Here is a 25,278-nt window from a genome sequence, read left to right on the forward strand (position 1 = left end):
AGTAATGATTCCTTAAAATGATTGCGCTAGTAAATAAAATAGTCAAAACAGTGATAGGCTTATCAATATCATATGGAGAAGCAACGCAACGGCGCCGTACTGCGGAAAAACGTCAACGGCGTGACACCGCACCACACCGTGTGGCCTCTCCGTTATGGATTATAATAATTATTCAACGCTTATGTTGAGATTAGTAGGTATTGTATTTATTATGAATAATAACTGAAATATTACAAAGAGTCTTATCACTTACAAAATTGTATTTGGTTGGCTTTTGGCCATTTGGCACAATATCACTAGAATGTAGATTGATAGGATACCAACATAATTATTATAAGCAGGGATAATATGTCACAACAGGAATAATAAAGTTGATACTTTATCATTTATGAATGGATTTATGTTAAACAAGTCTAAATGTCTAATATAATATAATATAGTATATTAATACCTCTACATTAAAAAAATTGTTTAAATACACTCTGCAATTTTATTTACTTTGTTAAAATATGGGTAAAATAATTAAAGCTGACAACATATTATCACGAGACAACTGCCAATGCCAAAACCTCAAAATGTCAAAGCCAACTGCCAAATCAATCTGCCAAAAAATTCTGATTCCGCTGAAGCGGTGGAGGCGAGTGCGTGTAATTTAATTTTCTAACTATAATAATTGCGTTGCAAATTAAGTGACGACAGTTTAGTGATATCCATGTTGCCTATATTTATTTAATTATAAAGTTTAATTACTAAATAAATAATATTATACAGAAGTCCCGCAACCATGGCTCACTGTGTTAGAGTTTTGCATGGCCAAGTAAGTTAAATTTAAATTCTGTTTCATCCAATCCACGTGCAGCTAATTTAACTTAAAAGAAAAAAGCGCTTAAGTATAATCATGTATGATTTATTACTACAATATTTATTATTCACTACGATAACATTACGACAAACTATCGATAATGGATCTAATGAATGGGTTGCTGATATATAAAATAAACATTAAATAAAGATCAATATGGGTTAGTTATTACTTACTAGTAATAGAGTTTCGTTCGGTAAACATTTTTCTACAGCTAAATGAAGCTAAAACAGTTCTAAGGGGTCAACGTCCATTTACAAAATTATTAACTTTCAGGGTGGCAGGACACGGATCGCACTCGTGGAAATCCAGAAACGATGCTTCAGCGTGTCACCCCTCACCGCCGCGGCGGCCCAGGTACCGAAAAACCGCCAAAAAAGTGAAATTTTCGAGCATTTTCAGTGACTTTTCCATTGTTATGTAATCAATGTCAAGTTGAAAATTACGATTATTGCCCGGTGGTTTCGAGTTTTAGCTAAGCCGCAATGTGTTTTAGGTCGCTATGTCCAAGTTCGACAAATCTCCGCTGCCGTATGAAAAATTGAGCAAAACTTTGGAAGTTGTAAAGAAAAGGTTAGGTCGAGACATGACCTTGTCGGAGAAAGTTTTGTATTCTCACTTGGACAACCCCAAAGAACAGGTGAGTGCTTTTGTAATACTAGCCTTTGTCCTGGAAATTTTTAAAAGTAACACACAATGAAATCTTACTTTTACATTGAAAATTTGAATAAAGTCTATTGATCCTTTGATGAATATACATTTAGGAATACCAAGCGCAAACTTTGTCCACTCTGAATGTGTAGTGTATATTGTAAATAAACATATACCAGTGGGGTTATAACATCTCATCATAAAAGTTTAACCCATTATATACAAATATAATTCTTTTGTAATATGTATGTAACCCTTTGAAGATTACAATGTGGGTCATTAACATAAAAGCAATGCCAATGGACTTGTGCTAAAATATTAATGGTAAACAAATGTAAAATGTTGTGTTTTGTTCCATTTTTTATCACATGCGACAAAAATACTGTACATACTTTTCATTAATTTTTAATAAACAATAATTCATATTCTATAGACATGTAATTTAGTTGGTAGTAATTTTATTTAAAGTAAAACTAAAATAATAAAATAAAAATAAAATAAAGTAAAACATAGTAAAGACTAATTGCTAAGTTTTTAGGTTAGCTTTTAGAGCTGGGAAGGAAAAGATATTTTTTTGCCAAGAAATTCTGAGAAATAGAAATAAGTTATTATAGAGGCATTATAATGTTGATATTTTTTTTTTTTTCATTTTACCATACATTTAATAATAATGATTTGTGCATAAAGGAAATTGAAAGAGGCACCAGCTACCTCCGCCTCCGCCCTGACAGAGTGGCCATGCAGGATGCCACAGCACAGATGGCCATGTTGCAGTTCATCTCATCAGGATTGCCCACTGTTGCAGTACCCTCCACTATCCACTGTGACCACTTGATTGAGGCTCAGATTGGTGGCGACAAAGATTTAGCAAGAGCTAAGGTAAGTAGACATTCATCATCATAAACAACCCATTCTAGGATTACTGTGCAGCTCTAGTCTCCTGTCAGAATGAGAGAGGTTTAAGCTAATATAGTCCACCATGCTGGCCCAATGCGGATCGGCAGACTTCACACACATATAGAGAACTTTTCCTTCACCATTTGAGACACGTGATATTTAATTTCTTAAAATGCACATAATTTAAAAGTTGGAGGTATGCCCTGGATTTGAACCCTCTGAATCTAAGGCAAAGGTATATCCACTGGGCTGTCACGTCGCTTTATAGACAACATAGCTTATATAAAAAAAATATATATATAATATATGAAAAAAAGGTCATTTGAACTATACAATGACTTAATGATTTAACTTCTTTTTCAACTGATGAAAAATGGAGATAATATTAAAAATTTGATGTGTATATTTTTTTTTAATGTATGGACACATGTATCTTTTTACAGAGTAGACCAATTTTGATAATTTTGTCTACAAATGTCAGCTTGTAAAACAAATCATAAAGTACTAAGGATTTTTATTACTAAAATTTATATGATATCTTGTTACTATTTATTAATTGAAAAGTTTACTGTTAACATAAAGCTGACTTATATATTAAACACATCTGGAATTGAGTTAATCTCTTTAAAAATTTATTCATACCCTCAGCTGTCAAAAAACTTTATAAAAAAGCCTTCCAGAGACTAAGAAACCTTAATTTTATAACAGGACATCAACAAAGAAGTCTACAAGTTCTTGGAGACCGCTGGTGCTAAATATGGAGTTGGTTTCTGGAAGCCAGGCTCTGGTATCATCCATCAGATCATCCTGGAGAACTACGCGTTCCCTGGTCTGCTGATGATTGGTACTGACTCCCACACACCCAACGGAGGTGGTCTCGGTGGGCTGTGCATTGGTAAGATATTTCATTCTATTTTATATTGAAAATGAAAAAATGTTTTATTAATTAACTAGATATGAACCTACTGAACCAATATAGGCTGAAATCTGTATTAATAGGTGTCTCACTTATCCACCAAGACATACAACGTTGGTAGTTAACAAATAAAATATCATAATAAGTGAAACAATTGTGAATGTTTGACTGTGTGCGTGTTAAATGAGGAAAAGTAGTGCTGTAATTCTAAAAATATTTGTTTTATTATAAATATTTAGTGATGTATTTATAACACAAAACTTTCCTGCTGACCAGCATGAATGTGTTATGCTTCTATATTTAAATTGAATAATAGCAAAGTTCTTAGATTTAGTCATTTAATTTAGGTATAGACATCAATCTCCTATTAAAAAGTGGATGCACAATCAGCAACCCAAAAACGTCCCCACTCAATGAGTGCCAAACACAACTTATTGGCACTCAATTCAAGTAGTCGCATTTGCAAATTCCACCTTAAACTCAATCCTTAAGATTGAATTTGCTCTGAATTTGGGATTTTATTGAATATTGGACTATATTTAAAGGCCTTTAGGTATAATTTTCTTCACCAATAATTCTAAAACTGTCAAAGCAAAATTGGCCAATTTTTAAGTGAAATTTTCTTAATCCAAGCAAATGACAGCATTAGTTGAGTAATTTAAAGCCTGGAGAAGTGAAAATATTACTTACCTACTAATGCTATGAATATGTTGGCCTGTTGAATCCTTTTCTGACGAAAAGTGCAGTCACTGATTGATATAATTAGTCAGCAAAACTGTTTGTCGCCTTTGTATAAATGGATGTTGTTAAATTTTTTTTTAATAAATATATTAGAACAATATATTTATTCAAAAATATATATAGCTTGGGCTGTGTTAGATGCCCTAGTAAATTAAATTGTATTTGGTGTAGATGCTGAAGTAGGTTTTATTTACTGTAGACAATTTTGGTTTCAAGGTCACACAGCTTTGGTCATTAGATTAACACCTCTGAGTGTCATAAATTGGAACATAATGTAAATATAAAAAAATGGAGCATTAATGTTTTCTTACGAGTATGGTATCTTATCTGTCTTCAAACCAAATATATCGCATTACTGTTATATGATGATTTATTTATTTTGCTATCATCCGCGAAAATTCGGCGAACCCATGCGACAACGTCACCCAGGTCCGACAAAATGCTCTCTACGTACGTTTCACCCCGAAACCGGAGCATCCTCAGGAGATGTTGACTCTACAACGTGCAATTGCAAAGTACGTGCACGTTGTAGAGTCAACATCTCCTGAGGATGCTCCGGTTGCGGGGTGAAACGTACGTAGAGAGTATTTTGTCGGACCTGGGTGACGTTGTCGCATGGGTTCGCCGAATTTTCGCGGATGATAGCAAAATAAATAAATCATTATATAATCATGATGAACTTCCGCAAAGTAACGCCTGCTTCTATCCAATATCGCATTATTGTTATATAATATTTCAATTCACATGTATGTGAGATAGGAGTATCAGCATCCATCCATATCTACTAATATTATAAGTGTGAAAGTAATCTGTTGTTAAACCTATTCAATAATATATAGCATGTTGTTATTGGTATTTAGGCAGGCTTCCATACATTTTCGACAGTTCTCCTTACTGAATCGATTTTGATATAGAAATAAATCGGTGCTTGGCAGTGGCGTGCACAAGGTTTTTAACTAGCGTATGCACTATAAGTAAAAATTGGAGAATTCTTGCCCAACTATGTGTTACCAACCAACTTAAAGGTTTGTTTTGTGTTCTCAGGGTAGGTAGTGCATTTTTGTATTTATGAAGTGCACACCACTGGTACTCGGCAATTTTTTATTTCAGGAAATTCCATGGTTCCCACGGGATTTGCCTGTTTAACGCAAATTTCACGATACTGATTTATTCTACACACACGGCGACTATAACCATACCATTAACACATTCAATATGATATAGGGCCTATGTGACCCCGTACGTATCTCACTTGTAGTGTGACTAAGAATTCTCTATTGTGCAAATAGTATTACTTAAACTTTGTTTAGTGTTGAAAGAACTTTTATATCCTTAAATTAACTTAAAGTCTAAGGAAATTACATATAGGATTTATGATTATTAATATACTAGCGGACGCCCGCGTGAAATTTAGTTTTTAACAAATCTCTCGGGAACCATGGATTTTTCTGGGATGAAAAGTAGCATATGTGTTAGTCCAGAGTAAAATCTATTTCCATTCCAAATTTCAGAAAAATCGGTTTAGTGTTGCGGCGTTAAAGTTAAACATCCAAACAAACATCCATACAAACTTTCGCGTTTATAATATTAGTAGGATATTGCAGGGTGACATTTGCATTGAAAGAATTAAAGTTATGGACTTGAAGAGACCCTGTGCTATTACAATGAAAGTTTAAGTATTCCATTGGATAAATGAATGTAATTGAAATTAATTATAAAAAAAAATTCAAGGTGTTGGTGGTGCTGATGCTGTTGACGTGATGGCTGACATTCCATGGGAGTTGAAGTGCCCCAAAGTCATCGGCGTCAAGCTTACTGGTAAGTAATATGGTTCTCACCAGCGGACGACCGCGAATTCGTCCGCGTGAAAGTCGATGTAAACTTTCAACTACCCCTACCCTACCCTACCCTAAGTATTAGTATTGATATTGTAGGGGGTAATCTCAGGATCTACTGTACCTATTTTGACCTCTTTTACCACTAGAAAGTTACGTTATATTGTTTTATTCGCGCTGGAAAGAGTCCTACGCGGGTGATGGTATTAAACATATTTTATAGAAAAGTGTGTATTCTGCAATAATTTTGTGTGACTACTAGCTAAATACAATATCCCTGTGATCCAGATTAAGGACAAACATTTTTTTTAACATATTAGCTTCACTTGTAACTAACGATGTATGTAAGAAAATCTTGGAATCTTAATTTGACCCACTTCCTAGTCTTCGATTAGGGTGAAATTTTGCACACGCTCTGAGTTATGATGACAATACATGACTAGCTAAGAAACGTCATTACAAATCCAATATGGCGGTCTCCCCAAGATGGCGGACTGGCTGTTTGAAATCCACCCCCATGATGACCTCCATGGATATCATATGAATGGATTTGCTGTCAGCAATACGAAATAAATAGTCACGTGACTTGAAATGCACCCCCATAACATGGGTATCAAATGAAAGGTTTTGCTGTCAGGAATACGAAAAAAACAATTGTAATTTTTAGTGCGTGCTAAAAGCGTGATTTTTAGTTTTTTAAAGTAGGTATTATATTTATTTTATGAAATTTTCATACTCGCAACTATTTTATAAGTTAATACAATATTTTTTTATAAACTAGAATTTACGTATATATGCCGTAGGAGTTTATTATTTGACTAACGAATCTAAACATCGGAACATCTGAATGAAATACAAATTGTAATGTCAATCTTATAATAAACTTCTTGTAAATGATCACTATCACTTTTCTCGAATAGGTAGGTACATAAATTTAAAAACATAAGCATCATATGGCAAAACAATCTCTACAAAGAAAAATAACATAGATAACAATGAAATATGAGCCCTATCACCTTGAACTGAGAAATCGAATTGCATTAACGTCCACCAATTGCGCGTATTGCATAAATAAGTTATAAGGAGCTATAAATAGATGGGTATTTTTTGCGTGGCCATACGCCAAAATCAACATACATTGATAGCTAGCTGTTACGAAAACATGCATTCAGTACGGAGCTGGGAAGTACATAGGTGTTACACCCCCGTACCTCGGATAGCACGTTAAACCATCAATTCGGCTCATTATCACATCTGACAGTGATCATCATAATCATCATCATAACATACATCCACTGTAGGACATAGGCCTTTTGTAGGGACTTCCAAACATCACGATCCTGAGCCAACTGCATCCTGCGAATCCCTGCGATTCGTTAGATGTCTTTAGTCCACCTGGTGGGTGGTCGCCCAACACTGCGCTTTCTTGTGCGGGGTCGCAATTCCAGCACCTTGGGATGGTGGTCGTTACAGAGTAATAACATTGTCACCCAAAACCCGTCAACCCGCATTGCAGTAGCATGGTTGGTTTACGCTCCAAATTCCCCTCAGGAGAAAGCAATGCTAAGCTTAGCAATGGGTATTGCAGAATATGAGGATGAAGACAATCATATATTTAAGAAATACTAAAAAAATTAAAAGAAAAAGGTAAAATGGTTTTCAAAATTTGAACCACAAAACCACTTTCAACAATTCGTTTTCTAATGGAAAGCTACACTATAAGCGAGTAACGCAGGTTACATTTTATATCTGTATACCTGTACATTAACGAATCCACAGAACATCCACTAGTATATGTATAAAGAATATATAATCTCTGACCTTAACAATATCTATAGTCCACAACTTTAGGCTTTTTACACAACAATATCACTTCTCAAAAAGGTTCTTTTAGGGCGACACTTTTCGTTTCGATTCACATACATTGTATTTTTAATAATAAGCCTTACGGCTCTGGGTTCTAGCCCTTTTGAGCCCGGATTATCCCGGATTATCTCGGACCAATAATAGAAGGACCTACCTCGCAAGACGTTACCTCTCTGTCAAAGAATCAACGATCTATCTATATAGAGCGGGGCATTTAGAAGTGTTTGTAAAATCGGCTGGGATAGTTGAGCGGCTAACGCGTGTAAAAAAACTAACAAACGCGTTAGATTGTTCGATTGTATCGATGTTTCATTGTTGTAATCGTTTTCGTCGTCTAAAAAACTCCCTAAATATTCCGGTTTGTGTAGTAAGTAGTTCAATGGCATGAAAAACGGCCAACAACTTCTAATTCAGTAAAAGATGACGTGACGTTCAATTTGAAAATATTTCTATTTTATTTTTGTTATTCTTTACATGTTAGCCCTTGATTTCAGTCTCACCTGATGGTAAGTGACGATGCAATCTAAGATGGACGGTATGATTTCTACACGACATCATACCGGGACGCTAAATCGCTTAGCGGTACATTTTGTAGGTAGGGTGGTAACCAGCCAGACCTGGCACAATTAAGAAATTCTCAATCAGCCCAGCCGGGGATCGAACCTAGGTCCTCCGTCTTGTAAATCCACCGCGCGTACCAGTGCGCCACGGAGGTCGTCAAAAACATAATTATAATTTATAATAAATTTGTAATAAAAACAATATCTAAAAGAAAAATCGATTCTATTCTTCTAACGAACGAACGAACAAAACATCGATCCATTAATTTAACGTTCTGTGTACAGATTATATTATTCTTGTTAAATATTTTATTATTTATTCTTGTTAAATATTTTCGATGAGTGAGTTTACCTCGTCTCCTTCAAAAAACGACAGGCAATTTTGTTTCTGCATTTGAGTGCGATTTCATTTCCATGTCTAATTCGTCTATGTTAATTATTATATAGAGTTTGCACAATGTTGGGCAAAATTTGCCCAAAAACGATAAACGACATAAAAAGAACCTTAAATACCCCAAGCAGACATGAGTCACAAACCATTTTCAAAAACATAGATATTAAGATTTATGGGTATTAAATGTGCATTTATAAAATTAAATAATAACTTTAATAATTTTTATAAATGTCGTATTTTCATATCAAAAGAAGATGTTTTCTTTTATTTTAATGTGGATTTTACCTTTCATTTATTGCAGAAATACCCTATACTATGATTAATTTTTTTGATTTTGTGTTATTAAGTGAAAGAAGATTTGACATTTCACACACACACACTTCACAGCACAAAACACTACTTTATTTGTTGTCTGTGACTAATACTCCTACCTCACAGTATTCGTTAATGATTCGTTAACTAAATCCAGACTGTTGTGCGTATTTTCTTCCTTTGTAATTTTTATTATTTCGTTTTGTTCTCGTTTCGTTGTTGTTGTTAATTATTATTTATTTGTTGTTTGTTTTTCGCGCGTATCTTGTATGTATTATTTATTACCTCATATCTTCGAAACCGCTGAACGGATTTACGTAACTCAGATATTTGTTTTAATAACCCAAGTGTTCTTAGATAGGTGAAATTAAAAAAAAACCAACAAGACGACTGTGAGATGCTATAGAATCGAGGTGATTTTTTTTTTAATATTGCAAAGGGAATCAAATTCAAGGGCTTTTTGTGAGAATTTCAAAATGGTATATAATGGCCAACAAAAAACTACAATTAGAAAAACGTTATTTATTAATTGTATATACATAATACGCGAGGCGGACGACTATAAGGTTTATAAAGTTTAGTTATAAAATACCTTAAATAGACTAAATTAAATATATTGATTATAAAATCGACATGTGCGAGTCGGATTCGTCCACCGAGGGTTCCGTAGATTTTTTTTAATATTTACTTATCCTCGGTTGGACGTAGGTATACACTATCGTACTTTGTAACAAACGTAACAAATAAATCCGAACTATTTAAGAATTTATTAAACTAAAGTGGGACCTATTAAAAAATGTAGACGTAAATCATTATATTCAATATAATAGGTCCCGACTGTTTTCTAATTTTTTTCTACACTTCTGGACTGAGCTTGTTTTTTTTCTTTTCAGTTTTTGTATCATATAGGCAGTCGGGTTTTTTATTTGTTTATTTAATTAATTTTATTTAGTTTAGTACGAAAATGAGTGAAGCGGAGCCTGGTACTAGCCGGAGCAGTTATTCCGCATTGCTATCGTTTCCGTCACCAAAAAAGAAACGTACGAAGCAATCACCCTTATCGTCCTCCGAGAAAACCGTTTTGATTTGACTATAAGGGTTCTTTATTGACTACGGAACCCTGAATATAAGTGAAACATTATCTGTTAGATAAATAACAGGATATAGGAATATAGAATAAAAAAAATATTTGTTTATCAAAGGAAGTTTTATTTCATGACAATATTCGTAAATAATGCTGTAGTAAAATGTTGAGCATCCCTGAGTCAGCTGTTTTTGTTTATTTACATTGTTTAAAATACCTACCCGATCTGACTATAATTGCATTTGAAGTAGACATAATATATCAAATATTTATAATATTTATATAATTACATATTTTATTTATTATTGGTTATGACTAATTGCATTATTTATTAGACACTAGTGTGAACTCAAAGATAATATGATGTATGTATCCAACAACTCCAATCCACAATTGTCCAAGAATCAGTCATTCTACCCTGGCGGAAGTAAAGAAAATATTTTTGATTATACAAATCTACGAATTTACTTTAACTCTTTTGAAATAATATTCAATCTCTCCCTAGAAATGCAACACTACTAAGGGTAATAATGGCGGATTGATGACGTTTTTAATACAGTAGTCGATTTGATGTTTGCTGTCAATTGTCATGTCATACCTGCTTTTAAGGGTACAAAAACTTGGGTTTTAATTTTATTTATTTTTTATTTAGTCTGATTTATTTATTTATTCAGATTTTAATAAAATCCTTGTATTATTTAAATTTTAATGGTACAGGAGTGAACCTGAAATGGACCATCCTTTATGAAAAATGTTCGTGCTAATATATACTTTATATATTTATATTATTATCATTAGCTACTCAATTATAAAACTACGAATAAAAACTCAAAGTACCTGATATACGTATGCACATTTCACTTTGAGCCGGGCCAAGAGATAAGGAATATATCATTCAAATTCACATTCAAACATCTAGAGAAAGACTTGTCCTATCAGTTGCTTTTTCCGCTCCGCTTATCTCCGGCATTTCATTGAAATACTGAATCAAATGATCGAGATAATATAATAATATTAAATCATATTATGTCGATCATATTATGAGTAATGTATTTTTTCATAGAAGAATATTTGCATTGAAACCTAAAATAAGTCGAGGAATACTGTTTTGGGAGTGGGTACGAGAGTAGTCCTGTGGGATCGAACCCACGACCTCTCGTTGTTGAGTCCGACCCTTCTACCGTAGAGCCATTGCGGCTTCTAGAAGTATAGCTTGGCAACTTCGTTCGTAACACTCCCGATGCGGGAGCGGGCCGGGAGGCGTGTAGCGATTAATGGAAAACCCACGATTGACGCACCTCACTTCCCCGCACGCACGATTTCACACCCGCACAGTCTTTCCCCTCGTCGCCCGCATATAATGGGAGTGTCATCAACAAACTAGCCAAGCTATAACTGAAGTGGCTGTTACTTCATTGAATCGCTATCTTGTTGACATAATTGTGTTTGTTTATGTAAGAAGCATTTCTACGTCAACAATGGTACCTTATCACTTATCAGTTATTATTTTGTATTGTTAATAATATCATTTGATAAAGTACGCTACTTGCGCACTTTTACTATAATTAATATCTTATCAAAAAAATGTATAATACGACAGTGCAAATTGGCATTATCAATACCGATTGCATACTACGAAAAATTCACTGTTCTTTACTGTGTATTAGCAGACGCCCCGCGGTTTCACATGCGGGGTCCCGTTCCCGTGGGTATTCGGAGATAAAATATATTCTATTTTGCTCGCTGATAGTATAGCTTTCTATTACTGAAAGATTATTTTAAATCGGTCCAGTACTTTAAGAACCAATGCAAACAAACAACCAAACATACAATCGAATTTTTCTTTTAATAATATTAGTAAGTATACCTAGATTTTATTACTAGGAGGAGAATAATATATTTTAAAAAGTTATTTTAGTAAATCACTACTGTCTGTGTTCTATTTTCCCAGCTAAAAGCTGGATCTATTTAGAAAAATTTTGGTGCAATTATAAAATGGAATTTTTTAGCAGAACATACACTACTTTTTGTCTCGGATTTTTTTTTAATTTTTGTGGGATTTGCGAAAAACAGAATACGAATGGAGTCGTGGGCGTCCGCAGGTGAATAATAAATTATTGTCACCTCAGCTACATTCGCAGGTTTACGATAAGCAAGCAAAGTGATCCGTATATTATAGATGCGTGCTACTCTATTACGAGTAACTGCGTATAGTAGTTTGAAGGTCGTTGTTATTATAGAGCGGTGTCGACGTTATTTGATAGTTCACGTATCGAATTCATCTTCGTTGACTCTAATTGAAATAAGCAAGTGATACTTGTCTATGAGGATGAGAGGGTTTAGGCCTTAGTCCACCACGCTGGCCAAATGCGGATTGGTAGACTTTACACGTAGATAATTAAGAAAATTCTCATGTATGCAAGTTTTCTCACGATGAGACACGTGACATTTAATTTCTTAATATGTACATAACTGAAAAGTTTCGGGCCATGAAATCAGAGGTCGAATCGAAGTCAGAGGTCATATCCAGTGATCTATCACCTCACTCACTCGACTATACTATCACGTCACTCTCAATTCCGATCTTTGAATCGGATAATTTGTTTAGTCTTTGTGCTGTAGCTGTAAGCTGTAGAAAATGAAAAATTGAGACATAATACCGTACAGAAGTTCGAAAATGTCAAAATTTATTTTACCCATAGGTAAGCTCAAAGGCTGGACCAGCCCCAAGGACGTGATCCTCAAGGTTGCCGGCATCCTGACAGTGAAGGGCGGCACGGGCGCCATCGTGGAGTACCACGGGCCCGGCGTCGACTCCATCTCCTGCACCGGCATGGCGACCATCTGCAACATGGGCGCTGAGATCGGAGCCACCACTAGCGTGAGTACTGACATCCTCACAGTGAAGGGCGGCAGGGGCGCCATCGTGGAGTATACCACTTAACGACATACCTCGTGAAGAAAGAGCAATATCCTGTATATTGCTCTTTCCCGTAATTGATAAATGAAACGCAAATGGTAGATACACCACCTTGTAAAAATCTCCAAGTTGACCAAGTTAAACATGAAAATGTCTGTACTTAGTTTTTTTCTTTTGAATAATGAATGTTTTTGTTCGTCAACAACAGGTATTCCCGTTCAACGACCGCATGGCCGCGTACCTCAAGTCCACCGGACGACACGACATCGCCAACGCCGCCAACACGTACAAGAACCTGCTGACTCCTGACCCGAAAGCGCCTTACGATCAGGTTGGTGATCCAATACCAATAATCATCACCTATAATCACCTAGTCTCAGACCAATTATTGTATAGGACCTGCCTCGCTAGACGTTACTTTTTTGTCAAAGTATATGATCAACGATCTAATGAGATTATAAAAACTGTCTCTATAGAACCGATTTTAAATAGTTGTAATCGTGTTCGTCGGTTAAAGAGTCCCGTAAAAATATCTTTTTGTGTGATTGAATTGTGTAAAAAACGGGAAAAAACTTCTAGTTTAGTATAAGATTTATACCAAATCTAAGCTCGTTTTCTTCAGAAAATGACAGACAATTTTGTTCGTGACTATGAGTGCGATACAGGTCCTTCTATAATTGGTCTGAGCCTATAGTCGATAACAGCTTGACGACTTCATTTAGATGTCGGCACGTACACGTGATGCAAAAGTTACGTCGTCAAGCTGTTATCGACTTTATGTTATGACTGTTATGAAATTGTTTCGCATCACTAATACAACTGTCAGTTGAAACGTCACAGGGATCATAATTCGGCGTGCAAAGAATAACAACCAATATTCGACTCACTGTCGAGCACGAGTCGCAGAATTAGAGGGGTTAACCAAACTGAGTGTTTGACAAAATTATTAGATAATTTAGTTTGACGTTTATGACGTTTAAGTGACATCGAGTAACATCGTGACGTCACAAAATTAACGACAGCGTTTGGAAAATTTTTAAAAATACATAATTTTTAAATTGAGTTTTTTTATGAAATCCTTAAGTTATATTAATTAATATAACTATACGAAATTAATATTGTTTGTGTTAAATTTGATACGAATCAGTGGATATGACCTCTGCCTCCGATTCCGGACTTCCAGAGGGTGTAAATTCGAATCCAGTCCGGCTCATGCACCTCCAACTTTTCAGTTGTGTGCATTTTAAGAAATTAAATATCACGTGTCTCAAACAGTGAAGGAAAAACATCGTGAGGAAACCTGCATACCAGAAAATTTTCTTAATTCTCTGCGTGTGTGAAGTCTGCCAATCCGCATTGGGCCAGCGTGGTGGACTCTTGGCCTAACCCCTCTTATTCTGAGATGAGACTCGAGCTGGGTTTTGGATTGATGATGATGAATGATGATATGGCCCCTCTGTTTTTCCCCACCAGCTTATCGAAATCGACCTGTCAACCCTGGAGCCCCACGTGAACGGCCCCTTCACCCCGGACCTCGCGAACCCCATCTCGAAGCTCGGCGAGGCGGCCAAGAAGCACGACTGGCCCGTCGACATCCGCGTCGGCCTCATCGGCTCCTGCACCAACTCCTCGTACGAGGACATGGGGCGCTGCGCCAGCATCGTCAAAGAGGTACATAAACGTTATCTTTACTACTTCGTATCTATACTAATATTAGAAAGAAGATAGGTTTGATTGTTTGTTTCTTTATTTTAATTGAATAAACTGAAACTGATTTTTGTGTTGATAAGCCCATTTATCGAGGAAGGCTATAAGCTACATAAGATCACGCTACGACCAATAGGACCAAAGCACCGATCAAAAATGTGGAGAAAACGGGGAAAAAACCAACTTGCGAGAGCCTTTTGACCTCCTTAATCCAGCCATATCGCAAAATCTATAACAAACGTAAAGTAACTGTTAACGGAGAGTAAGCTAACATTTAATAACTTTAAATAGTTAAAAAAAATAAAAAAAAAACACGCTTTAGCAAGCACTAAATATTAGAAATAATGGATTTAAGTCACGAGACTATTTTTTTCGTATTCCTACAGCAAATCCTTTCATTTGATATCCATATCATGGGGGTGGATTTCAAACAGCCATCTTGGGAAAGCCGCAATTTTGGATTTGTAATGACGTTTCTTAGCTGGTCATGTATTTTCATCAGAAGTCAGAGCGCGTTTTGTGCGAAATTTCATCCTAATCGAAGTTACAAGTGAAGCTGATATAAGCGTGTTAAAAACAGTGAACATTATGGCTTATACTAGGGTTTCTCAAAGTGGGGTGGGCTATTTGACTACAGGGGGTTCGGAACAGGATTTACGTAATGGTGGCTTGATAACTGATACTGAGTCAGAATTAAGGTTAAAATTGACCAAAATTACCTAACATTAAATCCATTTGCGACAAGAAACAAGCACATCACATTATTATTACAAAGACATATTTTTTGGTACCTATTTTATGTGTTATTTTACCCTTTTATTCAATTAAAAACAACCTTATTTTCTTCAACAGTCAAATTATTTTTTTCTTGGGAGGGGGGGGGGGGTCATTAGTTAGTAAGGGGTTCGCTGTCACTTGGTAATTTTAACAGGGGTTCGTGGGGCCGAAAGTTTGTTATGTGCCGTGTTCGACCTCCCATTCAGCCTGAATGAACGTGATGTAGGGGAGCCCCTTCTTTTTTGTATTTTGATACATTTGGTTTGTTGTTTAATTATTTATGTACGTTCCAGGCGCTCGGGCACGGCGTGAAGTCCAAGATCCCCTTCAACGTGACCCCCGGCTCGGAGCAGGTGCGCGCCACCATCGAGCGCGACGGCATCGCGCAGACCCTGCGGGAGTTCGGCGGCACGGTGACTATACCACAACTGCTTTTTTTTTTTTACATATTCAGGATGGGGAAATCTTCATAGACACCTAGCTGTGGTAGGTAGTGCCGGACTCTTACCGCCTAAAACACCTCCTGTTGCCCTGTTTTCCGCCTTTCAGCCTATCACGGGAAACATTGTTGTCTTTTACATGTCTGTCTTTCTTCTTTTCTCTTCCTTTTCCTTTTCTGTCATGACTCTCTCCAAAAAGTCAGCGATACTCTTCCAATTTTTCGCAGTTTCCAACATATTTAATATAATGTTTCCTTCCGAAATATCACCTATTTCTGTACAAAGTTCTTCTCTGTCCTTGCTCCATCGTACACAGTTGAATATTGTGTGCAAAGCGTTATCAGTTTCACTGCGGTCGAATCCGGCCTTTTCCCGATTCCTGCAAGGTAATCCATGAATACGCCATGGCCTGTAAAGCGATACCACATCTGCTACTTCATTCATTATACAGGGTGCTGGGAAGTACCCACCTACCCTGAAAAAAACCTCTCTGTAAGAACCTACCTCGTACTTCAAGGTGTATTCTAAAAAAAGAATTAGCAAAATCGGTTCTGCCGTTCTCGATATTTGCGCTTAGGAAGATTCAAGATTCATTTTTATATAATAGATTTCCATCCATCCATCGAGCCGTGCCTCTGCATTTGATTACTTCGAATAATAATTTTAATAAAGATTTTTTCATTATTTACAATCTCACCTGATAATAAGTGATATTAACCTAACTTGTTAGGCGTAGGAGGAAAATCCACACCCCTTGCGGTTTTTACACGACTGTACCGGAACGCTATATCGCTTGGCGGTACATCTTTGCCAGTAGGGTGGTAACTAACCACGGCCAAAGCCACCCACCAGACTATGACCTTTTAAGAAAACCTCAAACGGCCTAGCTGGGGTCATCGAACTCCCCGAAAAGGACCTTTTCTTGTAAATGCACCGCGCATACCACTGCGCCACAGATGCCGTTAAAACTTTTCAGTTGTGTGCAATTTAAAAAATTAAAATATTACGTGTCTCAAACGGTGAAGGAAAAACATCGTGAGGAAACTTGCATACCAGAGAATTTTCTTAATTCTCTACATGTGTGCACCAATACGCATTAGGCCAGCGGTTGGTCTAAGGCCTCAACAGTGAGCCGAATATGAAAGAACGAAAGAAAGAAAACATATTTATTACTACATTATGCCACTCATCACAATTATTTAAGAATAATACCCTGCTATATGCTCCCCATAAACAAAGAACATACAGCGCTGATTTTCAGCTAAGACCCAGTTCTAAGTGCCACCACGAAAACAGACAACATAAACCTATATTCAAAGCTAAACCAAATAAAAACTTATAACTTGTTAAAAAAGAATGAAAAGAAAAAATTATATAACACTAGTGGACCCGGTCAAGCTTCGCTTTGACTTATGTGCACTTCTTCCCTATCCCTACTCTACACTACTCTACCCCTACCATACCCTACCCCTTGACTCTTAAACGTTTGTATGGGAAATAGAAAAGGGTTGTTTTTATGGTTTTCCCGGAAATTATTCTAATTTTTCTCACCTTTTAAACCTTCCCTATACCTCCACGAACATTTGAAGACCAAGATAAGATAAATCCGTTCAGCCGGTTTCGAGTTTTAGCGAGACTAACGAACAGCAATTCATTTTTATATATATTATATAACATTAAAGTACCTACAGTATTTAAATCAACAATCAAACTAATTCCCAAGTTTAAATGTACCTACTATACTATTATTTAAAATGTTGTTAATGTTGATCATTGAATAAAACCATATGACACAGGTGCTAGCGAACGCGTGCGGCCCCTGTATCGGCCAGTGGGACCGCAAGGACGTGAAGAAGGGCGAGAAGAACACCATCGTGACGTCATACAACCGCAACTTCACGGGCCGCAACGACGCCAACCCCGCCACGCACTGCTTCGTCACCAGCCCCGAGCTCGTCACCGCTCTGTCTTTGGCTGGTGAGTGCGTCTCCAGCATATTAGATAATGATAGAAACATACTTTTATACATATTGTCTGAAATGCGCACCACGATTGCCACGACATATTATGGGAAATAGTTATAGTAAACGAAGGCTTTTTGTTGATTGTCGAAAATCTTTTAGAAGATACGACTATATTTACGAACGTGCATAGGCGGAAATTGAATGAATACTTTTTGGGACAGCCTGTATAGCGTCGCAACAGCGTTATACAGTTACGCACAATGAAAAAGACAGAGATATTTTCGATTCCGAATAAGTATGTCGTAGTGCGCTTAGTGAACATAGTAACGAATCGCTTCCCGTTGTCTGTATGTTTAAATCTTTTTAAAAAGCATACATATATACATAATTCCGTTCACTTTCCTTAGAAATCATTTTTGTTTATCTCCTTTCAACCTACTTTTTGGTTTTTTTTTTTTTCTCTACGCACCCATTTTTAAAATTAAAAAAAAAGAATTTCAATTAAATTTTCATTAATAGATAAAGTAATTCGTCAGGAATATTTATAAACTATAAATATTCCTGACGAATTACTTTCAATCAATGAATACTCGTAACCAGCAGCCTAAGTATGTTGGTGTAAAATAATAAATCACTAGCTCAAGCTTCACTTTAACTTATGTGCACTTCTTCCCTTCCCCTACCCCTACCCTACAATACCCTACTCCTACCTCTACGTTTTGTAAAATGACCAATATTCTTATTCCCCTCTAACTTGTCAGGAAAGACTGTATTAAGAGTGGGTACGACAATAGACCAACGGGGCGGTTATCGAACCACCTCCCCTCGGTGATGAGTCCAACGGCTCTTACCGTTGGGATATTGAGGCTATTACCCTTTTTATTAAGTAGTATTAAGTAGAACCTTACCTGAACAGGTCGGCTGGACTTCAACCCGGTGACGGACGAGCTGACGGGCAAGGACGGCAAGAAGTTCAAGCTGTCCGACCCGTTCGCGGACGAGCTGCCCGCCAAGGGCTTCGACCCCGGCCAGGACACATACGAGCACCCGCCTGCTGACGGCTCCAGTGAGTCATCATTAACAACCCATACCCGGCTCACTGCTGAGCACAAGTATCCTCTCAGAATGAGAGGGGTTAGGTCTTAGTCCACGACGCTGGCCAAATGAGGATTGGCAGACTTCACACACGCAGAGAATTAAGAAAATTGTCTGATATCTCACGATGTTTTTCCTTAACCTGAAGAAATTATGAAACGAATTTGTAGAACTTTTCAGTTATGTATTATACATAACTGAAAAGTTCTACAAATTGCGTGGTACATTATCTCGTTCTGATGCTCAGAAATTTATATTTCCTGGATCAGTTCAAAACTCAGTTAGCTACAAAAATCAAGAGTTCTTATAAATAAAAAAGTTGATCGTCTCATAGAGATGAAGCTCACGAAAAATTAACTTGATACTAATCAGTTGCAAAAATGTTCTACGGATCCCGGACTATTAAACTCGATACTGACTAAAACCCACTGGAACTATGCATCAATCCATGACACACTACTTTTAGTTCAGAGAATAACCAACCCTATTCCACGTACCCAGAGGTGAAAGTGGATGTGGCGCCAACGTCAGACCGCCTGCAACTGCTGGAGCCATTCGACAAGTGGAACGGCAAGGATCTGACGGACCTGACCATCCTCATCAAGGTGAAGGGCAAGTGCACCACCGACCACATCTCCGCCGCCGGCCCGTGGCTCAAGTACCGCGGACATCTTGACAACATCTCCAATAACATGTTTATCACGTGAGTTTTTGATTAAAATTGAAACTTTTGAAAGAGATAATTTAGTTAAAATGATGAATACTGTTACGAGTTCCTCGAGTAGAGGTGGCATTAACATTAATTTTTTATATTATTGTAAAAAGCAGGTTTTGTGATGAAGTTGCCGTGAACACCGTCACGCTGCTAGTCGTGTTAGTGATTTTGTGCAATACTGTTTTGTGTTTTAAAATGATTGATCATAAATTGTGTGTGGCATGAAGAACATGTCGGGCAGGGAAAGTGAGTGTTAATGCATTCTAAAGGGATCTCTTAAACCTACACCCAAGGTCACAAGTCCTGTGACCTGCTCGAGGTGCTTCCTCTACCACAGAATGATGGATCACTGTCGCTGCTACCTGTGACCTCACATTACAGTGATTTGGGGAATATATGGTGGGAGTGTGTGGAAGAGGATATGTGTGTAAATGGAGTGAATGGTAAATTGATGAGTAGCAGAAGCGAGTGGAAGAGATTGGCATATTTTGCTGAGACCACTTACCATAAAGTATGTGATGATGATGAATAGTGTTACAAATATCTTAGTGATGATATCTGCTGATTGTCTATCCAGTCTTTATCGTTAAAAATAAAGTTCCCCAAAAATTAAATCTGCTAATTTGATTTCCATAGAAAGTAAATTGTCGATAAATATTAAGGGGAAATTTCATTTTTTTTTTTTTTTGGAGAAATTTCAATTTATCAGACACCCTACTGTGTTCTTGTTTATTTTATATTACACAATCGCAATTTAGTGATGAAAATTAATTAATGTTTACTTCGACAGCGCCACGAACGCCGAGAACGGCGAGCTGAACAAAGTGAAGAACCAGGTGTCGGGCGAGTGGGGACCCGTGCCCGCCACCGCGCGCGCGTACAAGGCCAAGGGCGTGAGCTGGTGCGTGGTGGGCGACGAGAACTACGGCGAGGGCTCCAGCCGCGAGCACGCCGCGCTCGAGCCGCGCCACCTCGGCGGCAGGGCCATCATCGTCAAGTCCTTCGCCAGGTGACTCCATGACTACTTCTCTGCACGGCCAAGCGTGAGCTGGTGCGTGGTGGGTGACGAGAACTACGGCGAGGGCTCCAGCCGCGAGCACGCCGCGCTCGAGCCGCGCCACCTCGGCGGCAGGGCCATCATCGTCAAGTCCTTCGCCAGGTGACTCCATGACTACTTCTCTGCACGGCCAAGCGTGAGCTGGTGCGTGGTGGGCGACGAGAACTACGGCGAGGGCTCCAGCCGCGAGCACGCCGCGCTCGAGCCGCGCCACCTCGGCGGCAGGGCCATCATCGTCAAGTCCTTCGCCAGGTGACTCCATGACTACTTCTCTGCACGGCCAAGCGTGAGCTGGTGCGTGGTGGGCGACGAGAACTACGGCGAGGGCTCCAGCCGCGAGCACGCCGCGCTCGAGCCGCGCCACCTCGGCGGCAGGGCCATCATCGTCAAGTCCTTCGCCAGGTGACTCCATGACTACTTCTCTGCACGGCCAAGCGTGAGCTGGTGCGTGGTGGGCGACGAGAACTACGGCGAGGGCTCCAGCCGTTTTGTTTGACTATGCCTGTAAATGGCAGCACGCATCGTTTTATTTATAGTTTATATTATACAAGCTATGTGGCATCAAATCGAAACGCTAAGTCGTCCATGCTCAACACTTTATCGATAAATCGATGAATACCCACGTCCAAATCTTACCACCTGTCTACAGCCATGCGACATTAAAGACAAAGCGGTCTTTAATATAACAAAAATAAACAATGAAAATGAACATCATGGGGGTAATTTTTTGACAAGTTTTTAAAATAAAACAATTTAATGAAGAAAAAGACCTTCAACAATATTATGGAATCAATACTGAAAGGGGGTTGAAAAAAATTTTAATAATAAAGAGGAATTAATTAAGATTGAAATAAAGTTATTTAAAAAAAATATTCAAAATAATCTTTAAAAATGCTTATTGATATGTTTTTTTTTTGTATCTATTTGTTTATTGTGCATTTCGTATTTTTTTGTATCTCTTTGTATTGTATGTTCTTTGTGGTGTACTATAAAGTGTATTTTCTTTCTTCTTTCTTTAAGTACCAATTCAAGAGAGCATTGAACTAACATTTACCCCTATTGTTCAGAATCCACGAGACCAACCTCAAGAAGCAGGGCCTGTTGCCGCTGACGTTCGCCAACGCGTCCGACTACGACAAGATCCAGCCCACGGACAAGATCTCGCTGCTCGGCCTCAAGGACCTCGCTCCGGGAAAAGTAATTATATAACAAAATTTATGAATATTATTTAAACGGGTACATACTCAGACTAAATACATAAGGACAAATTCACAAACAAAATTTTCTGCCATTTTCTAAGGAAAACGAGCTTAGATTTCATACATATCTTATACTAAACTAGAAGTTTTTATTGGTTTTTTACACCATATAACTACACAAAAAGGTATTTTTGCGGAGGTTTTTAACTGATGGACACGATTGTAAACTATGAAACATCGATTCTTTAGAGACAGTGTTTATAATCGCATAAGATCGTTGATCATATACTTTGACAGAAAATTAATGTCTTGCGAGGCAGGTCTTTATCTAATTAGTCTGAGGGTACATACCACGATAAAACGACGAGATTTTTAATATTTCGACCCAGTTGCATGCAGCTATACTTAAATTAAGTATCTCACCAATTGCTAATGTTGTCGTTGTCGTCATCAACCCATATTCGGCTCACTGTTGAGCTCAAGTCTCCTCTCAGAATGAGTGGTTAGGCCAATAGTCCACCACGAATTAAGATATTTCTCTGCAGGTATGCAGGTTTTCTCACGATGTTTTTCCTTCACCGATTGAGACACGTGATATTTAATTTCTTAAAATGCACACAACTGAAAAGTTGGAGGTGCATGCCCCGGACCGGATTCGAACCCTCTGGAAACGGAGGCAGAGGTCATATCCACTGGGCTATCACGGCTCTATGATATCATTATCTCAATAACGTTGTACTGGTAGAGATTACTTATAGTAATAAGGCCGCCTTTGCATGCTAAGTTTAAATTATCTTTTATGTTTTAATTTATAATTGTATTTTTGTGTGCAATTAATTATTTCTTCTTCTGTCCGACCAAACCAGTTTTTCCGTACAAAACTGAATCTGGATTTCAGCCTCAGCCTCACTATTATTTCTTAAGTAACCGCTCTGCTAGGGTCGCTCGATACGCCATGTTACCCTCCCATAAAAAGTTATCACTTCAAAACGTCTATGCTAATAAGTTTATTTGATAAATGTTTAATAACTTTCCAGCAAGTGGACTGTGAGATCAAGCACAAAGATGGCAAAACTGAACGTATCAAGCTCAACCACTCACTGAACGAACAACAAATCTCTTGGTTCAAAGCAGGCTCCGCCCTCAACAGAATGAAGGAAATCGCTTCCGGAAAGTGAACATCACTATGGCTAAATAGAGTAGGCGAAATGAGTTCTTAATTATTGTACCATAGACAATTTTTTTTTTTCGTTTTTGTTACCATGTATTTTTAATATGTAATCACGTCTTTTATAAAATGAACCAGTATTGTTTATGAGCCATTTTATGTTTAGTGATTTACGACTGGCAACACTTAGCTATGCCAGTGAGTCAGTTTTTTTAGTTCAAACTTATTTATATAGTGCATTTTTGATAATAATTGTAACGTGTAACACCAGACAATACTTGTTCGAGGCGCGGTGATGAATCTTATAGCGTAGATCATTTTATAGATGAAATTAGAAATTAAGTTTTAAACTTTTTTTCGACTTAAACCAGTAATTAAGTGAAATTGTTTTATTATTATACTATTTATGTACATAATGTTAAAAACAAACTTAATAAAAATTACGTACGTATAAGAGCGTTTCTTTTCTTATTGTTACGAAACGAAGTGCCTGCATAACTGGGGATGTTATATCTTGTACTATGATTAGAAAAAACATTTTAAAAAAAAACATACAGACGAATTGAGAACCTCCTTTTTTTGAAGTCGGTTAAAAACACAGTTTACTCTTGGATAGTTGGGTCTGGACCTTAGACCGTTAGTATTGGTCTAAGGTCTGGACCCTTAAAACCTTCCAAGGTCACCACAGTCAACAAACTATACCATACTTGCCTGTGACAGGTACAGGACTGAGGGACTGTAAGATATCATAAAATGATATATCTGACTATTGCAGCAGACCCTCACCCTTGGCTTACATATAGTACATATTTTTTTTATTCTTTACAAGTTAGGCCTTGACTACAATCTCACCTTTGTAAGTGATGATGCAATCTATAATCCACACCCCTTTCGATTACTACACGACATCGAACCGGAACACTAAATCGCTTGGCGGTACGTCTTTGCCGGTAGGGTGGCAACTAGCCACGGCCGAAGCCTTCCACCAGCCAGACGTGGGCCAATTAAGAAAACCTCAATCAGCCTAGCCGGGGATCGAACCCAGGACCTCCATCTTGAAAATCCACTGCGCCACGAAGGCCGTCAAAAGCATGAACATGAAGCATCTTACTGCCATCTAGTGGGTACCTATCATGACTACAAAACAAAGAATAATATATTACTCTCTACGCTACTTATTAACAACTTTAAAACAAAATGTTAAGATTTTAGAAGCCTATTATCTATGACATAACCCTTCGGTAGTTGTGTAATAATCAACCGTAAAGGGCCGCACTCACTACAGATAGGTCGAGGTTCGATATTTTATTACAACTAGAACTATATACCTACCCACTCCTAATTAGTATTTTCCAACTAATTAGAGGGGAACAGGAATATTGGTCAGATTAAAAAGATATGGTAAATATTCTTTTTTTAAAAAGCAATCAGAACATTTAAGATCAGAATCAGAGTATAAATGTAAGTAAAAAAAAAGGAGCACAAAATGATTACCCGCCATCTCGGATTGATGGAAGCTCTATGTCGTATAAAAAATAGAAATATAATACAGCTTTTGGATAAGGATTGCTACACTTTCACACAAAACTTAACAGATTATGATGAAACTTTTATTAGTCCAGTTTATAGAGACATAGGCGTACGTAATTTACAGAGTGAATTTGTGTATATGTACTTAAAATTTCGATTTAAAAAAATAATATTTTATTCAAAATTATCTAATCATATTTGGAAAAATACAATTTTTTTTTAAATTATGTGTTCAGATTTGGAAAAATCGCATTTTTTCTAAAATGTTTGTGGCATAGGCTACAAACAAGCGCAACCTTATAAACATTGCCCTTTAGCGTCAAGGAAGTAACAACTTAACAAATTTTTACGAGTTATTTTTTAACCAACACATTAACTGAATCTAAATAATTATTCTTTTCTGCTGTAACAGAAATCCTGTAAAATCATCATGCATACTAACATTAGTAATGCAAAAGTACATCCATCCTTTACCTTTCAATGGCTTAACTGCTGAATCGATTATGATGAAGTTTGGCGTCTGCTAAGTAGGCACTATCAGTCTCACTAAATAAATTTATGTATTAACAATTTATTAAAATGCGCATA

The 25,278-nt window shown here is 37.2% G+C and overlaps 1 protein-coding gene across 1 annotated transcript; it reads left to right on the top strand.

Moving 5' to 3' along the window:
• The first annotated feature begins 603 nt into the window (after positions 1–603).
• On the top strand, positions 604–23,614 carry LOC112046502 (aconitate hydratase, mitochondrial). The gene is made up of 16 exons (XM_052884484.1): positions 604–817; positions 1,139–1,219; positions 1,359–1,502; positions 2,201–2,392; positions 3,119–3,305; positions 5,799–5,885; positions 12,821–12,999; positions 13,247–13,369; positions 14,512–14,709; positions 15,816–15,935; positions 17,759–17,939; positions 18,843–18,992; positions 19,523–19,724; positions 20,527–20,745; positions 21,861–21,990; positions 23,030–23,614. The coding sequence occupies exons 1-16, from the start codon at positions 785–787 to the stop codon at positions 23,168–23,170; spliced, it is 2,367 nt and encodes a 788-aa protein (XP_052740444.1). The 5' UTR covers positions 604–784; the 3' UTR covers positions 23,171–23,614.
• The last annotated feature ends 1,664 nt before the right edge of the window (positions 23,615–25,278 follow it).

The sequence above is a fragment of the Bicyclus anynana genome, chromosome 11 (genome assembly GCF_947172395.1).
Source record: "Bicyclus anynana chromosome 11, ilBicAnyn1.1, whole genome shotgun sequence".
NCBI lineage: Eukaryota > Metazoa > Arthropoda > Insecta > Lepidoptera > Nymphalidae > Bicyclus > Bicyclus anynana.

Excerpts from the sequence above, each read along its gene's own strand:
- LOC112046502 (XM_052884484.1), top strand. The coding sequence starts at position 785 with ATGGCTCACTGTGTTAGAGTTTTGCATGGCCAA. Across the intron at positions 1,220-1,358 it reads TCACCGCCGCGGCGGCCCAG|GTCGCTATGTCCAAGTTCGA; the intron begins GTACCGAAAAAC and ends AATGTGTTTTAG. Across the intron at positions 14,710-15,815 it reads GCGCCAGCATCGTCAAAGAG|GCGCTCGGGCACGGCGTGAA; the intron begins GTACATAAACGT and ends TGTACGTTCCAG.